This window comes from Mus pahari, chromosome X (assembly GCF_900095145.1).
Source record: "Mus pahari chromosome X, PAHARI_EIJ_v1.1, whole genome shotgun sequence".
Classification (NCBI taxonomy): Eukaryota; Metazoa; Chordata; class Mammalia; order Rodentia; family Muridae; genus Mus; species Mus pahari.
In genome coordinates this window covers 28,748,859-28,767,258 of record NC_034613.1, presented here as the reverse complement: position 1 = coordinate 28,767,258, position 18,400 = coordinate 28,748,859, and the positions used below count along the sequence as shown (strand labels likewise).

The 18,400-nt window shown below is 38.4% G+C and overlaps 2 protein-coding genes across 2 annotated transcripts in view; one reads left to right on the top strand and one right to left on the bottom strand.

Annotated features, from left to right (window-relative positions):
- The window catches only part of Nkrf (NFKB repressing factor), a 15,879-nt gene extending 6,132 nt beyond the window's left edge, over positions 1–9,747 (top strand). Inside the window, exons 2-3 of the mRNA XM_021187645.2 lie at positions 5,537–5,667; positions 6,778–9,747. Of these exons, the coding sequence (XP_021043304.1) occupies positions 5,537–5,667; positions 6,778–8,735 (2,089 nt within the window). The 3' untranslated portion in view covers positions 8,736–9,747. The remainder of the gene's footprint in view (positions 1–5,536; positions 5,668–6,777) is intronic.
- Positions 9,748–12,996: 3,249 nt separating this feature from the next.
- The window catches only part of Ube2a (ubiquitin conjugating enzyme E2 A), a 12,131-nt gene continuing 6,727 nt past the window's right edge, over positions 12,997–18,400 (bottom strand). The window contains exons 4-6 of the mRNA XM_021187831.1: positions 15,617–15,706; positions 14,525–14,613; positions 12,997–14,205 (exon numbers count right to left, since the gene is read on the bottom strand). Of these exons, the coding sequence (XP_021043490.1) occupies positions 14,077–14,205; positions 14,525–14,613; positions 15,617–15,706 (308 nt within the window). The 3' untranslated portion in view covers positions 12,997–14,076. The remainder of the gene's footprint in view (positions 14,206–14,524; positions 14,614–15,616; positions 15,707–18,400) is intronic.

Below are 18,400 nucleotides of genomic sequence, written 5' to 3'. Positions count from 1 at the left end.
TGAGCCACCATGTGGTTGCTGGGATTTGAACTCCGGACCTTTGGAAGAGCAGTCGGGTGCTCTTACCCACTGAGCCATCTCACCAGCCCTATAAGCCTCCTTTTAATAATGTGCTAGACATGATAGGTGAGTTGAGGACCACCCTGCTTTCCAGAAGCTTGGTGCATTGTAAACTACATAAAGAACTTTAAGATCTGTTACATTTGGTTTTGCCTTAAGTATTTACAGCCAAATGTGTGATCTAATGGACACATAAATGTGCATGCATTTAAAAATGATTGTAGACCTGCCTTAGTGATATTTTACACCGTATTCTATAATACAGAACTGTGTGACCATTGAAACGCATATGATAGTAGGCTGTGGAATATAGCTCAGTGGTAGAATCTTTGCCTGGAATGCTCAAGTCTGTGAGTTCAATTTTCAGCATGGCAAAACCAAAATAGAATAGATGTGGTAGTAACATAAGGAAAACTCTTACAATAGATAACAGATCAAAACGGGTGATCAGTTAGTAATGGGAGGGCACAGAAAATAAACAAAAAGAATACAAAGTAACACTTGAGATGATACTGCAATTATAGTTGAGATGTGAAATTTTTCTTCATCAGTTTTCTTTGGAGTTAAAGGTATTATTTTGTACTGTATTATGAAAAATCACTATGAAAGATAGCAATGACTTGACCTTTATCCTTCAGTGGGTACATATTCAGGTAATTTTAGCAACAGAAATAGAAGTCTAGTGATCTTATTAAAGACTCTAAAAGTTTTGCATTGTATTTTGACTAGTCAAACATTAGATAACATAATGGTCTTTCCATTCTTACGTAAGCTTGCCAGGCTTCTTTTGTATCATTACTTCCTAATAAAGGCCAGAGTCTGACTGTGTTGGCAGCCTACGCAAGAGTTTATTTTTATAGCCTCTGGAAGATGGCAAATTCTGCAGCAATTGTAATGAATAGGGAGCAATAAATAGGTACAATAATTACTGGTGCTGGAAGAAACTTGTGAGACAAGTGAATGTGAATGGTGGGAGCCCTAGGTATTCCCTTCGTGGGCATCATTATGGCCTGTGTTCCATTTTCAGTTATACTGCACATTCAGAGTCAGGTTCTAATTGAAGGTCTAGAGAATTTTGACTGGACCCAAGGCAAATGGCTTGCTTGTACCACCAGTCTTTGCAAATGTGAGATCAGTGGTTTTAAAAGTTGTGGACTTTGGACTGGAAATGTGGCTTAAGAGCACTGGCTGCTCTTTCAGAGGACCTGGGTTCAGTTCCCACCACCCACATGGCAGCCCACAAACAATCTGTAACTCCAATTCCAGAGCATCGGACATCCTCTCTGATATTTATGAATACCAAGCACATACATGGTACACAGATAATATAATATATATGTAGGCAAAACACACACACACACACACACACACATATATATATATACACACACTAATTTTTATAGTAGTGAATAAAAACTGTTTTTAAGCTGTGAGCATCACCTGATTTTCATAGTCTTTGTTTTCATCCTGTACTTTGGAAATTGGACACCCCACATCCAAGAGGAAGTGATGTGTACAATGTGTGATGCTTTAGATACCTTTTCTGATGACCAGATAAGAGTAAATAGAAATAGAATTACTGTGCCGGGCGTGGTGGCGCACGCCTTTAATCCCAGCACTCGGGAGGCAGAGGCAGGAGGATTTCTGAGTTCGAGGCCAGCCTGGTCTACAAAGTGAGTTCCAGGACAGCCAGGGCTACACAGAGAAACCCTGTCTCAAAAAACAAAACAAAACAAAAAACAACAAAAAAAAGAAATAGAATTACTCTGGATATTCAAGTACTGATGCTAGCTGTAGTAGCAATTGCCTGTAAGAAACGAAGGTTATAGCTAGCTTCCCATAATCTGTCTGCAAAGTTTTGATTTATGCTTTATAAGGAAATTCTTCTGATGGGTATGGGACCTACTGTACTGGATGGGAAAGGTGTTAATTTTGTTTGTTTGTTTGTTTTTTCGAGACAGGGTTTCTCTGTCTAGCCCTGGCTGTCCTGGAACTCACTTTGTAGACCAGGCTGGCCTCGAACTCAGATATTCGCCTGCCTCTGCCTCCTGAGTGCTGGGATTAAAGGCGTGCGCCACTACGCCCAGCGAAAGATGTTAATTTTTAACGTCACAACTACTCATGAAAAGCCGTGCTTGTCACTCATTTTCAGACTTTCTTCCCAGATGCTACCAGTTAGACAAAAAAAGGGGGGGGGGATAGCAGGTGCTCATGATAATAAAACTTCACTTGAGGTCATTTTTTAATTGCCATGCAGCAAAATTATGTTATCAAAAAGCCAATCTAACCTGTTGTGGTGGTACACCCCTGTAATACCAACACTCAGGAGACTGAGATACATATGACTTGTATATTGAGACCCTGTCTGCAAACAGATGGGGTGGGTAGAAGAAAATAATGAAAAGAAACCCAAGAAAGATATAAGGCTGGTAAGATGCTTCAGGCATTTGCCACTAAGCCTGATCCCCAGGTCTCACATGGTGGAAGGAGAGACCCAATTCCCTCAAGTGGTTATCTGACCTCCATATGCACAATGTGATTGATGCATGTGCAGCTCCTCAGTGATTATAAAATACTACAGTTAGGATAATGACATTGTTATTATCAGCAGACCTTACTCAGAGTCCTCTAGCTTTGCTGTTTGTATTTCATTCTATATACTTCATGTATAGTGGTTGTGGGGGGTGGGGGGGGTGCAGATGAAATGGATCAGTGGGTAAAGAGTGTTTGCCACACAAGACTGATGACCTAACTTTGATAATCTGGAACCCACATTAAGATGGAGGGAGAGAGCTGACTCCAGAGTTGTTCTCTGACCACCACATGAGCCAGGCACCATGGTGTTTACAATTTACAACGGCAGTATGTTTTTACAGAAGACCTTTAATATTCCCAATACCACAAAGAATCCCACCTACTGTTCTTTTTAAATAACTAAACCAGCACCCTCCCACTCACTGTGACACGTATCGCTGGTTGGTTCCTTTTTCTTGCTATATAGTTCTCTGTTGTCTGTTTATACCCGAGTTTTAACCTTTCACCTTTTGAAAGATATCTGGGCTGATTATAGTTAGGCCTATAAGACTCTTGTGAGCATTAATATACAAGTCTTTGTATGAACGTAAGTCCAGTTCATGTGGTAATTGATGTTTAGTTTAATTAGAAAATGCCAAATTGTTTTCTAGAATAACTATATCACTGAACCCAAAGGTCACCATTTTAGCTACATTGGCTGGCCAACAAGCTGTGGCATCTACCTCTCTCTGTCCCTCAATTCAGAGGTTACTGACATATATATGGCCATGCCCAGCTTTTACATAGGTGCTGGGAATTTGAATCTGGAGGCCTCCTGCTTATATAGCAAGTGCTGCTTTACCCACTGAGCCATCTCCCCAGCTCCTCTTGTGAATTTGAAAGCTTGATTTTGTTCCTCTTGAGTCTGGAGCCAACAGGTTCTTGTGAAATACATGGCTCACGAATAGTGTATCTTCTTTGTGGCATCTTCTAAGAGGACAAGATTTTAATTCTGATAAGGTCCTTTTACCACTTTTTTCTTTTTAAAATTTGTATTTATTTTATGTATATGCATGTTTAGCTCACACATGTGTTTGTATCATGTGCATCCTGGAAGTTCTGACGTTATGCATGGCCGTGAACTGGTTCTGGAGTTATTGATTGTTGTTAGCTGCTATGTGGGTGCTGGGAATTGAACCTGGGTCTTCTACGAGAACAAGTGCTCTTAACTACTGAGCCATCTCTCCAGCCTACACTGTTTCCTATATAGATCATGCTCTAAGACATGCTTGGATAGCTTAGATCTTGGAGGGTTTCTCCTACTATTTTTAAAATGAAAGTTTTATAGTTTTACACTTTCATTATGTATATAGTTTATATGCTTTTGTAAAGCAAGGGTTAGGTTTGCCTGTTTGGTTTTTTACATATAGGTGCCCATTTGTTACAGGGGTTCTTCCTCTTTGGGATTATAATTGTAATTTTGTCAACTACCAGGCTTGTATTATTTACATGAGTCCATTTCTGGGTTCTCCCTTGCCAACACTTGACCAGTAAACGTCTTGTGCCTTGCAGAGTGATAGTAGGCTATCATTTCTTCCTTACTTAGCTGTAATGCCTTCGTAAAAGACTTTCCTGGGCTGGAGAGATGATGTTCTTGCTGTTAGTGAAGTGGAGTGGAGTTTTGTTCCCAGTACTCACATGAGGCAGATCCCATCCCTAGTTCTAGTTCTAAGAGTCTAATGCCTCTGGCCTCCCACAGGCACCCACCTGCACATGTGCACAATTCCCTCATGAACACTTATAGCTGAAACGATAAGTTTTTGTTTGTTTTTGTTTTTGTTTTTGGAGACAGGGTGAAACTAAGATTTTAAAAGCCATTTTCCTTGATCATACTTTGGTGGTTCTGAGGTACAGTTTGTACAGGAAAATGCAGCATAAATACTTGCAGTCTTCCTTTAATATTTACTTGTTTACAGAATAATGCTACCTTTCATCCTCCAAAAGTTACCAATAATGGGTTTGTAAGTATTATGTACTAATAGATTTTTAAATATATTTGATATATTTAAAAGTCGCCGCTCCTGTGACCTTTGACAGTTTCTTTGTTGTAGGCCCAAGATTTCCTGGGCTCTCCTTAGACATTTCCTGCCCCAGACTTGGAAGCATGCATTTCTCTGAGGAACAGCTTCCTTTTCATGAGAAATGATAGCAGCTACAATTTGGATGTTAGTAACATAGCTGTCCTTAACATTCTTAGTATTTTTGTAAACATATAAATTTAATTTTTTATATGCAGTACATATTTGAAAGAGAAAGATCATGAGTACATAGGTATATTTTCAATTCATGTGTTAAAAATAAGGTTTTGAGCCGGGTGTGGTGGCGCACATCTTTAATCCCAGCACTCGGGAGGCAGAGGCAGGTGGATTTCTGAGTTCCAGGACAGCCAGGGCTATACAGAGAAACCCTGTCTCGAAAAACCAAAAAAAAAAAAAAAAATAGGTTTTGGCTAGAAACTATGTATGCCTTTTTAAAAATTATTTATTTTTATGTGCGTGACTTTTTTTCCCTGCATATGTCTGTACACAACACACATGCCTATTGCCCACAGAGTCCAGAAGAGAGTGTTGTATGCTCTAGAAAAGGAATTATAGATAGTTGTAAGCAGCCATGTGGGTGCTAGGAATCAAGTCTGTCTCCTGGAAGAGTCTTCAGTGCTCTTAGATGATGAACCATCTCTCCAGCCCCTGTGTTTGCATATGTTTTATGCATAAATATTTATCTTAATGCCTAATAAATAAAACTACTCATTCCACAGGTAAATATTTTAGGTCTGATTCTTTGTTTTCATAACAATTACCCTGCTGATAAAGTTCTTTGGAAGCAATGATAAGACTCACTTAGAAGCATTTAAAAAAGGATATCCATAACTATTTTAATTGTAGATTATATTAATTTATAGGTATAACCCACGCTTGATGGAAAAAATTCTTCACATGGCTGAAGGTATTGATATTGGGGAGATGCCGTCATATGATCTGATGCTGCCCAAACCTTCCAAAGGCCAAAAACGCTACCTTTCAACCTATGATGGTGAGTGTACCTTGTTTCTGGAAAGTGGGATGTGAAAAGGCTGGCTTCTTAAAATGTGTCACATGGCTCCAAATAACACTGGTAGCATTGGATTCTATGCAGAGATAAATGAGTTTTTGTTGGTTTCTTTTATTAGTTTGATTTTGAGACAGTGTCTGTGTAGACCTGGCTGTCCTAGAACCCACATGGTACACTAAAGTGGCCTTGAATTCACAGATATCCACCTGCTTCTGCTTCCTGAGTGCTGGGATTAGTGGTGTGTTCCTCCATACCCAGATAAATGGTTTCTATCTTATGTACAATTTTTGATGGTGCTAAAAGGAACCGAAAGTATAGAAGTCCCAGTAAAATGCTGTTCTAGAAGTCTATGCCATGGAACCTGCCTCTAAATAGAAGAGTCTCGTTCTGAGATCATATGAGCATCTGAGTAATTAAATATTCTTGGATAGGTCCAGATGGACTAGCTTTCTATAGCACTGAGGAGTGCTATAGGGAAGAAGCACTAATCTCTGGGATAGCCTTAGTAGTAGGTTTCCATGGCTTCAGATGTGGTGTCCCCTATTAATCATCAGTTCCAGGTTTTATCTGTTCTAGAAATACAGGTAACAGCATTTTGTGCAGAACTAAGGTTTTGGTGGAAACCTATTTTTGATACTGTAGTTAGCAATGATATAAAGCTGTATAATAAGAGTCACTCACACCTGATACAGGAGAGAAAGATTTAGTAAGTGCATCTGGTCATCTATCGTTTCTGTTTCATTAAGAGTCATCTGTAGTTCTGGGGACCTTGTAGCACAGGTGGTATAAGATTGTCTTAGCACATCTTTCCAGTATAGGTGAAGAGCACATTTCACTGCGCTTTAGCGCTTCTGTTGAAAAGTCCTTGTTTGATTCAATGAATTGTTTCCTGGTACGAGTTTTTCTTTATGCATGGAGGGAGAGGGAGCATCACGCCTTATTAGGTAACTCTTCCATTACTCCGAATCCCTTTGCCCAAGTCACTGCTACAGACCTTGTCCCAGCAGTACAGCTTTCAGATTATATGGTTGCTGCTTGGTTCTTTTGAAATATTCCCATTTTAATAAATTGTAAATTTCACTCATTCTATAGGTCAAAATCCTCCTAAAAAGCAAGCTGGTTCCAAATTCCATGTGAGACCTCGTTTTGAGCCTGTACATTTTGTAGCTAGTAGTTCAAAAGCTGAAAGACAGGAAGATCCGTATGGCCCTCAAACAAAAGAGGTAAATGGACGAACGCAATTTACCAGCATGCCAAGAAACTTCTACCAAGATTATACTCAAGACTCTTTCAGTATCCAGGATGGGAATTCGCAGTATTGTAATTCATCGGGATTTATTTTCACAAAAGACCAGCCTGTAGCAACCAACATGTATTTTGACAGTGGGAACCCTGCCCCAAGCAGCACATCCCAGCAGGCAAACTGTCAGCCAGCTCCCGAGCCCCCTCCTTCACAGATGTACCCTCAGTCGTTGGTTGCCGAGAAACAGTATTTTATTGAAAAGTTAACAGCAACTATCTGGAAGAACCTTTCTAATCCAGAGATGACTTCTGGATCTGATAAGATTAATTATACCTACATGCTAACTCGTTGTATTCAGGCATGTAAGACAAATCCTGAGTATATATATGCTCCTTTAAAAGAGATTCCTCCTGCTGACATCCCCAAAAATAAAAAACTTCTCACAGATGGTTATGCTTGTGAAGTTAGATGCCAAAATATCTACCTAACTACAGGTTATGCAGGTAGCAAGAACGGCTCCAGAGACCGAGCTACTGAGCTAGCTGTAAAACTCCTGCAGAAGACGATTGAGGTCAGGGTTGTCCGACGGAAATTCAAGCACGTGATTGGAGAGGACCTTGTGGTGTGCCAGATTGGTATGCTTTCATATGAATTTCCCCCAGCTCTGAAACCACCAGAAGACCTGGTAGTACTGGGAAAGGATGCTTCTGGGCAGCCTATTTTTAATAGTTCCGCCAAACACTGGACCAATTTTGTCATTACAGAAAATGCAAATGATGCAATTGGCATCCTTAACAATTCCGCCTCATTCAACAAAATGTCAATTGAGTACAAATACGAGATGATGCCAAACCGCACATGGCGGTGTCGCGTATTCCTGCAAGATCACTGCTTAGCTGAAGGTTATGGAACCAAGAAAACAAGCAAACATGCCGCTGCTGATGAGGCTTTGAAAGTTCTTCAAAAAACACAGCCCACTTATCCGTCTGTCAAAAGTTCCCAGTGTCACTCAGGCTCTTCACCCAAAGGATCCGGAAAGAAGAAAGATATCAAAGATCTTGTCGTTTATGAGAATTCTTCCAATCCTGTGTGCACATTGAATGATACGGCTCAGTTTAACCGAATGACGGTTGAATATGTCTATGAAAGGATGACAGGGCTCCGCTGGAAATGCAAGGTGATTCTAGAGAGCGAAGTCATTGCAGAAGCAGTTGGTGTGAAGAAAAGTGTCAAATATGAAGCTGCTGGAGAAGCCGTAAAGACCCTCAAAAAGACCCAGCCAACTGTCATTAACAACTTGAAGAAAGGGACTGTGGAAGATGTGATTTCAAGAAATGAGATTCAGGGCCGCTCGGCAGAAGAAGCTTACAAACAGCAAATCAAAGAAGATAACATAGGGAATCAACTGCTGAGAAAGATGGGCTGGACTGGTGGTGGTTTGGGGAAATCTGGTGAGGGCATACGGGAGCCTATCTCAGTTAAAGAGCAGCATAAGCGAGAAGGCCTTGGTCTAGATGTAGAGAGGGTCAATAAAATTGCTAAGAGGGATATAGAACAAATCATCAGAAACTATGCCCGCTCTGAAAGCCACTCCGATTTGACCTTCTCCACGGAGCTGACCAATGATGAACGGAAGCAAATACATCAGATTGCTCAGAAGTATGGCCTGAAGAGTAAGTCTCATGGGGTGGGCCATGATAGGTACCTGGTGGTAGGTAGAAAACGGCGGAAGGAAGACCTACTAGATCAACTCAAACAGGAGGGCCAAGTGGGACATTATGAGCTTGTTATGCCCCAAGCAAACTAAGATTTTACTAAGTTGTCTTATAAATGCCTCATGAAACAGATACACAACAAAAAAAGCTACCCGTTCTGGCTGAAGAGTATTCATTCTTAAGATGCTTCACCTTGTTCATTTCATATAGTGCTTTATTAGGTATTGGAACCTAGAGAATTCTGTCCACTTGTATTATTAGCTTAATCCAGCAGATGAAATTGTGCAGTTACTGTTTGTGTCTTTGATATGGCTCTGTTCCCTCAGATTTTAGTAGTTTGTACAAGTAAAAACACCCATCTAAGTGCAATTTCACCCTGAGGAAAATACTTCACATTATAAAGGGCATAGCACAGCAATCTGCAACAATATGTAAAGTCAATGCTGACTCTAACTACGCTAATTCCAGATTTACTTAACATGTCAGGTCATTTTGTATCATCAATTTTCATCTTTGTGAGAAGCCAGTTGTAGAGCATTTAACAATAAATTGTGCTGTACGTGTAAATGTCTTTATCAACTAAATGATGTAAAACTTTCTTTAAAGTAATTTTAGTGTGTGTTTATTTATAACTTCTACCCTGTGATTTCCAGGATATTGGAAGTGATTTACTGTGTCTTGTGACATATGACTTTTTAACAAATTCTAGTCTTCATGCTGAAAGAGCACTACTGAGAGAGATGTCGAAAAGTTTCCAAAAAGCCTTGATTATCAATCAGAAGAAAGGAAGCTTGAACTGTTTGTTCTTGGTGCCTTGCAGAGAGACTCAGAGCAACTTTCCACTGTAGCTTTCACATGGTTTGTGCACCATACCCAAGGCAACCATAGCTGTGGTAGAGCTTGGTAAAAGACTGGAGATACACTGGTGCTTTGATGAAAAAGGTCAGTTGGCTGGTTCCCCACTCAAAAAGCTTATTATTCCCAAAGCCAACTTTGTAACATACTTAAAACTGCTATTTTCGCTTATTTCTGGAATGTAAAAATGTATAAAAATAAGAGTTAGTGTCTGCTTCCTGAATAAAAAGGAGCCAAAGTTGATCAAAATGGTGGTGTAATTATTTCTGGAGAGCAACCTAGTAGCAACACTTTGGGTTTTTGAAAGTGATGATTGCACAAAATGTTTCTGTTAGAGCACACATGGATAAATGTAATGATTTAGCAAATGAGAGCAGACTCTGTCACTCATCACGTTTTTGTTTTTGTGTGTGTGTTTTTTTCCTTGAATGCCAATATTCTGGCTTATCAAATCTTTGAGTGCTTAGTTTTATGTGGTTTTATTGTATTTTAAATGAATCAACTAAAATCTAGCAATATAGCAAATGAATATTAATATTTAGTTAACTCCAGAGAAATGATGGTAAGGACTCTAAGGTTGTTTGCAATATCTTTTTTAAAAAGATTTATTTTTCTATAATGCGTGTATGTCTGGGGGTGTGTTATATGCATGTGAGTGCATATGCCCATCCATGGAGGCCAGAAGTGTCAGTTGGAGCTGGCAATACAGGCAGTAAGTAGTGAGCCTCCTGATAGGGGTGCTGGAAACTGAACGCTGGTCCTCTGGAAGAGCACTGTCTGTTCTTAACTGCTGAGCCAGCTCTTGAGCGCTCGTTTGCAGTGTCCATGTTTGGCATATAAGTGGTTCACAATACATGGTAAATTCCTTTTTGCCCCACCCCCCTTTTCTATTTAATGCTAAAAGGCTAGAGTAAAATGAGCATTTAAAAATATCAATTAGCTTTTATACCTGGATCTCTTAACTTACATGCTTACATTGGCTAGCACAGTATGGCATCAGCCTCCTGCTGCTTTTCCACACCATAGTCTACATTCTTCACTAGTTTTAGTAGAAGAGATGTGCATTTTACTTTGGTGCTTAATACTTTAGCAAAACCAGAGAACAACGACAGAATTTTGTGATTATAATTATTTCTTTAACCTGCCAAAATTCACTCCCGTTTTGGAAAGTTGTGGTTCAGGTACTTAGAACACTGTGTCCTTGGTTCTGAGTGACAAAAGGTGGTTTTTAGAGACTACAAGATAAGGAAACTTGGTTTGCATTCTCCATTTACATGTCTTCCAGAATGTTTTGTTGATGTTTGGTTTTGGTGGGAAAAAAATGGTAGGAAATCCAAAGTCAGGTTTGTTGATAAAAGTGTAATAAAGCAGACGAATTACACTTAAGACTTTGTGATAATTGGGTAAGCTATTTAAGAATTGGGTTCATTTTAGGGGGCCAGATAACTTGGTAGAGCAGCTTTAGTATCAATGTGGAATTAGAACAAAGTCACCAACTGAGAATAGAGTAATGTGGAGAAATGAGGTTGAGGAATAAGCTGCTGACAACTCGGCCGTTACAGTTTGCAGCTGCCCCTCTTGTTGCTCCTTACATTTTCCTTTTCTTAGACATAACAGTCATTTTTAGCTGAGGAACTTTGCTGTAAAACCTGACAGTATATGAGCACTTCCAAGTTTTATTTGCATTAAATATAAGCTGAAATCTGTCTATGTATATGTGCTTGTGCTCACTGAGCCACTTTTGAATCCCCCTCCCACCTTGATTGCAAAGGTGAATAGAAGTACACATTCCATTGGGGCCATCTCTTTACTTTTTATTTTTAAGATAGTATTCAATGTGTTCACATTGCTATGAGTAACCCTTGAGATGGTTCCTATATAAAGGACTCCAATTACAACTTTGGTTCTTCAGCATACCCCCTTCCTCACATAAGCAGGTGCAGAATTGAAGACAAGATTGTATCTCAAAAAGGCACCTTGCAAATCTGCTTTAACTTTCTTGTAATTACATGCAGACAAGGCAGCCTGTGATAAAAATTACAAAGGAGAGAAAAAGGTAATTTGTATTAAATGTTCCAATGAGTGTTTAGTGGTAGCTCTATGTCTGTGTCAGCTTCATTATTAAGGTTGCAAGAGGATTATCTCCTGAGAAATTGGAGATGGTGTTTCTCCGAAAGTGTACAAAATAAAATGTTACTAAAATCGGCATGTTCCTGGTCTCATCTTAAATTAACAGTACCAATATTTAAGGTGCCCAACTAAAACAAGGTGAAAAACCTAGCTCAAATACCAAATATGTGATGGGATTCTACTCTGAAGCAGATAATGGACTTGATGGGAAACACTAAGTGTATTTGCGGACATCACTCCTAAGTGGAACAATACAATTAATGTGGTATTTAATAGTGTAGATTGAACTCTCCCACCATGAAGTTTAAGTACCCTTCAAGGATGACTGAGGTGCACACATCTTTTCCCTTCAACTATTAATAAGATAACATGCCACTATCAGAGTCTCTAAAATGAAATAGGTGACTCCTCAGAGAGCCTACTTACATTCCAACATGCTGTCAGAGAATACTTGTCCTAATTTTATATAGTATTAAAACATTTTATATAAAATTTTGTACTGTTAAAAGTTTATTTTATGCATTTTGGGGGGGGTGTCGAGACAGGGTTTCTCTGTATAGCCCTGGCTGTTCTGGGACTCACTTTGTAGACCAGGCTGGCCTCCAACTAAGAAATCCACCTGCCTCTGCCTCCTAAGTGCTAGTATTAAAGGCGTACGCCCCCGCCGCCACCACCACCACCACCACCACGCCCAGCCTTATGCATGTGTTTTATGTGCCTGCCTCAATGGATGTTTGTGCACCATCTGAGTGTAGTACCCATAAAGGCCAGAAGGTGGCATCAGATCCCCTTAGAACTGGAGTCAGTAGTTGTGAGCAACCCAGAGAGTCCTGGGAACTGGAACAGGGTCCTCTGGAAAAACAGCAAGTGTTCTTAACCACTGAGCTGTCTCTCAAATTGCCCCCCACCTCCCCACTATTTTCCATTGATACAGGGTCTTGTTATGTAACTGGCCTGGAACTCTGTGGATCATGCTGGCCTCAAACTCAAGAGATCCATCTGCCTCTGCCTCCCAATGATGGAATTAGAGGCATGCACAAAGACACCTTACTAAACTAGAGGTTAGTTTTTAACAGGTAGATTGTCAAGACCAACAAGTTAGAGCTTGGTCTCTGAGGATACTAGTAAAATAACTACCGTCATTTCATGCTTTCTCTTGTCTACAATATATCCCAAATTTATGTCAAAATGTTTGAAAAACATTAATTCTGTGACTGAAAAGTTGAAAAAAAAAAAGGAAAAAAGGTTTTCTAACAGTACTGGCTGTTCCCAGAAAGCATTTTTTTTTTTTGCTTTTGTTGTACTTTTTAAAGGGGAAGATAAGTAGATAAGAAATCCCTTTAAAAGTTAATAAAAGTGTGAACTAAATTTTAAGGTTATTTTTTTATTTACAACTTTTGAAAATGTACAGTTTTTACATGGGTTACTTGTGCAAAGTTAGAAATGCTATAAATGCATAATAGATTAACAATTAAAATATATTAGACAAAACATTTATAAGCCTTGCCCCATACTGTATATTTAAAAGTGTAAATATCCAAAGAAAAATTGCAGATATGGGCATTAGAAGGTTCTCAAAACACTGAAAGCATGCAGCATTAACTCAGGATTTGAATGGGAAAAGTTTCCAAGATACGCTCCCTTCCCTTTCTTGAATCATAAAAAGGAAAGTTCATTTAGGGCAATACTGCTCCTTTAAGAGAATAGAGGATCTTTAGTTTTTCCTAACTTAAAAAAAAGTCTAGTCCTGTACTCACACCTCTATAAAAAACAAGTCTGAAGGCCGGGATTCCGAAATATAATGAGTTTACACTATTAATATCCTGCACAAAGTGGGCTGTGTCAGTTATTAAAATTGCTTCAGTTTGTTAGCTGGGTCCTTTAGCAGTCTCCTTGCTACCAATAAGTGCCATCTTATTGTTCATATTGCTTACAAATGAGTATAGGATTTTTCAGCTTTCCTTCCCCTTTCAAATATTGTTTATATGAATGTATTCCTGTTTTCTTTAGGTCATATTCTAAATACATTCTTTGTCAAATCAAACACAAGGGAAGGACTGCCCAGGATGAAACACAGCAGCAATCATTTTGTTACAAATAACATCCTGGTCACCAGACTATACATAATATTTTATCTTAAAAGCTTAGTATAAAAAGTACAGTAACCTGATAACTGCTTTGAGGCTGGAGATGAGATACAACAAAGGGACATATGCAATTGTAATGTTTGCAAGTAACCCAGGTACAGTACATTGGATTTCAAATAGTATCTCTGATGCTCCACAGGAGGACTGAAAGGGGAAGAAAAACTTGCCAAGGGAAGACAGAAACAGCACAACAGCTATTTTGTTTTTAATAAAGTAAATGTAATGAATTAGGAATAAGGTGATAAATGCATCAATATACATTTTTTCTTATGGCCAGCCTCTTCTTCTGCTTTACCCTGAGTCAACAGTCACGCCAGCTTTGTTCTACTATTGCAGAAACACGCTTTTCATATTCCCGCTTGTTCTCCTGGTACAGCTGGGCAGCCTGGCTGTTTGCTGGACTATTGGGATTAGGTTCATCCAATAGAGACTACAGAGAAAAGATACAAATGTGAGTGAATTCCTCAGTGCAACAAGACCAAAAAGTTGAGAACAAATGCTTATTTATCAGTTGGTGATAGTACACCTGTCCCAAAAATAGTTAATTTTTCAATCTTCCACATACTAACTTTAACTGCCAGCAGTTCAGGCAACGATACATACACATATTTCCTGGTGACTTGGTATTTAATGGTGTACTCTTTTACTTATACAATAAGCTTGGCCCCAAAATTTAAAAGGTCAAAACAATCACTAATGTAAAAACATCAAAGATCATAATCACAATAAAGAATTTTTTTAAAAATCACCTGTATGGATGTTAAAATGGAAGACACATCATAGGTTGGACTCCAACGGTTCTGAAGTATATCCAGACATATACTACCATCTGCATAGACTAAGAACACAGAAGTTGGTATGTTAAATATAAGACTACTAAAGTTTAAACATATTCAAGACAAAAATACTCAAGGATACTTTGCTTTTTAAGTTTAAAGATTCCTAGTTAACTATCTAAAAAGGTATCAATCATTACTAGAGAAATAAAGTGACCAGGAAATAACAAATGGTAAATAACTATAAGGTAGAGCTTATTCTGAAGAAACAGCCCTTCTGTTCAGGACATCATATGTTTTCCAGTGGTTATCCTAACCATAAAATCATGGGAAATTCAGCCCACCAAGTCTGAAAACTATATATCCTATTTATAATAGTAACACTTAGCATTCACAAAGTTTTATTTTGGCATAAATATAGAAGTCTTTACACCATGAAAAAAAATATCAAAATTACAAAAAAAGTAAAAGACAGAAACCTGTAGACTGCTAGCACTTTTCCAACAATCTGCACCAGGTCCTTCAACTGAATCTGGTGTTTGATAGGTCTGGGGTGGATCACAAAAAAAAAAAAAAATTTCCATGGTAATTCTGATTTGTACCTGAAGTTGAAAAATGTCTTTCTGAATGCCAATGAAGATAATTATAATACACAATTATCCTACTTGGCCTTTTCATTAATCAGAACCCCCCAATATTTTTGTTTAGTAAGTAACAAAGGTCACAAAGCCAGCAGACTGTTAAGACTCCAAGCAAAGCCAGGACTCGGGAGGCAGAGGCAGGCGGATTTCTGAGTTTGAGGCCAGCCTGGTCTACAAAGTGAGTTCCAGGACAGCCAGGGCTACACAGAGAAACCCTATCTCGGGAAAAAAAAAAAAAGACTCCAAGCAAGGGTTGGTACCATCTTCTTGCTTTTCTCGGACTAAGATCAGGATAGTAAAGACCATGAACAAATTCATTTCCAGGGACAGAGGATAGCTAAGCACCACACAAAAGCAGTAACAGCATTTGGAACGCCACTGTAATAAGCATTGTAGGACCTTATAACATGTCTGAAATACTTACCGTTAGGATGGAACATCTTAGAGACAAATCTAACAGTAGGTGGTTTATTTGGATATTCTTCAGTGAATTCAATTGTAAGTTTAAATGTTCCTGTAGTAAAAGGGGGGAGAAAGTTTTATCACCTTTTTCATACGTACTTTGTTTTTAATGCTACCTGAGTTTTCTTTTAATTATTAAATAACATAAAGATGGGGAGATGGTATAGAGAGACTAGTTAGGAAACACATCTCTAGAAACTATTCTAAGAACCACCCCCAAAAGGGATTTATTTTTCCATTATTCTCCAAACTTAAAGACAGTCACCATAAACAAGATTGCTGTTTGCTGTATGTTAGTCACTACTCACTTTGAAAATATATTTCAAAATGACAAGGAACGCAGATAAAAATTGATTTCTTTTCATGTAATGATTATAATGAAAACTTAATTGAACTTAAGCCAGAACAAACTTTGCAGTGTCTCTTAAAGCCCTGAAGTTTGACTCACAAAGTACTTCACTAAAATGCCAGTACCATCATTCATACTAATGAAGGGAATAACAAAAATGATTTTAAAATTACATTTGGTTTATATTGCATTAATGGCACCTACGAATTTATCTTTAATACTTCTTAAAATATGCCAACATAAGGTTACTTGGAGGCCCTGAAGCATCCTAGGTACCATTCAGGAATTGTAGGCAGTTGAATGGGGAGAGTGCGCATCCTGTGAAGTATTATTTTTAATTGTGATTTTTTGGTTTAGGAAAGCAATTCATTTTGGTTTTTTTTTTTTTCTTACCGAAATCTCTTTAAGTAAACTCAAGAATAAGTTATGGGTCCTGATGAGGTAGCTAAGTGCTTACCAAGTATCTCTGAAACCCAAATACAGGTAAAAAGAACATATTCTCTGACCTTGGCTTCAGACCTCCAAAAGCATACCCTGACACACACAGAAACTCGTCATATACAATACAGAATAATATAAAAGAATCAGGCCCAGTGGCGGTTATGTGTACCTCTAACCCCAACAATTAGGAGGGAGAGGCAGTTGGATCAGAGTACAAGGCCAGCCTGGTCTACAGAGTTCCAGGACAGCCAGGGCTACACAGAGAAACCACCTTGAAAAAACTGTGTGTGTGTATGTGCATGCATGCATATATATATATATATATATATATATATATATATATATATATATATATATATATATATATATATATATATATATATATATATATATATATATATATATATATATATATATATATATATATATATATATATATATACATACACATATATATTTATACATACACATATACACACACTAATCAAATTATCTGGTTAGTATGCATGTGTATTACTATGGCTCATTTAAAAAATACTGCTATGAAGAATCCTACAGTTTAGGTAGAGAATAACTTATTACTAGTTCCTTTAGAGCTAGCAATTTTATCTCCTGATGGCTTTCATTAATAGGTTTATTTCTACTTAAGAAAAAAAGAATACAGTCTTTGTACTGCTATATCTGATGCATAACAGTATCAAAAATTTGACCTTGCTATGAATGTGTCACAAAATTCTGGAATAATTTAAAATATAATATGGGGCTGTCAAGATGGCTAAATAGGTAAAGGCACTAAGCCTGAGTACTTGAATTTGACTCCCAGAATCCATGAAGTAAAAGAAGAGAACTACCAAGTTGTCCTGTAGGTTCCACATGTGCACCCACAAGCATATAGAAAATAAATGTAGAAAAAAATACTACAAAGCAAAACACACACACTCACTCACACACACAAACACACACACACACACACAGGGAGAGGAGGGGGGGAGAAAGAATTGCTTTTAAAAAAGGCACAAGGGCCTGGAGTTATAGTTCAATAATAAGAGCATTTTGTTTAGCTTGTTCCAGGCCCTGGGTTACATGCACAGAAACACAAACAGAGACGTAAACATAATGTAAAACACTGGAATAGTACATTTCCCAACTAAACTGTTACTTTAGAAACTTGTATTTTAAAGGCCATATGTAGATACTGTATTAAGAAGGAAAGGGAGCAAAATACTAAGGAATGGACATAGCATCAGAGCACGCTTATGCTCATCACCTCCTGCTTATAGTTTTCCTGTTGTTTGAGACAGGGTCTCTCTATGTAGCCCTGGCTACCCTGGAACTCCCTACATACACCAGGCTGGCCTTGAATTCATACTCATCTACCTCTGTCCCTAAGTGCTGGGAGTAAAGGTGTGTCCTGCCACACCCAGCAATCATCCTCTTCTTTCAAAGTAAATCACAACCCTTCCTTTTCAGTATTGGCTGAAATGCAAGAAAAGTGGAAATGGTAGACCATATTCATTAGAATTCTTATTATAAACAGATTAGTGATAAAATCTCACTAAGCTATAGGTAATGGATTTATGACCAAGAAACTGCTCAAAACTGGGCAAGCTTAACAGCACACAGAGACCCCAGCTACTCTTAACTAAACCTTCATTGAATGTGGTACCCAAAGAGAATAAAACAATACACAAGGAAAGCAACTACAAAAACATCACAATGGGTTTCAGGGCTGGGTTCCCAGCACATACATGGAGGAGGCTCAAGAGATCCCATGCCCTCTTCTAGCCTCCATGGGTAACAAGCATACACATGGTGCACAGACATGTGGTAAGAAATACATGTATCATAAAAGGAAAAAATAAAAACACAAGAAAAAAATACATGTATCCCCGGGCGTGGTGGCACACGCCTTTATAATCCCAGCACTTGGGAGGCAGAGGCAGGCGGATTTCTGAG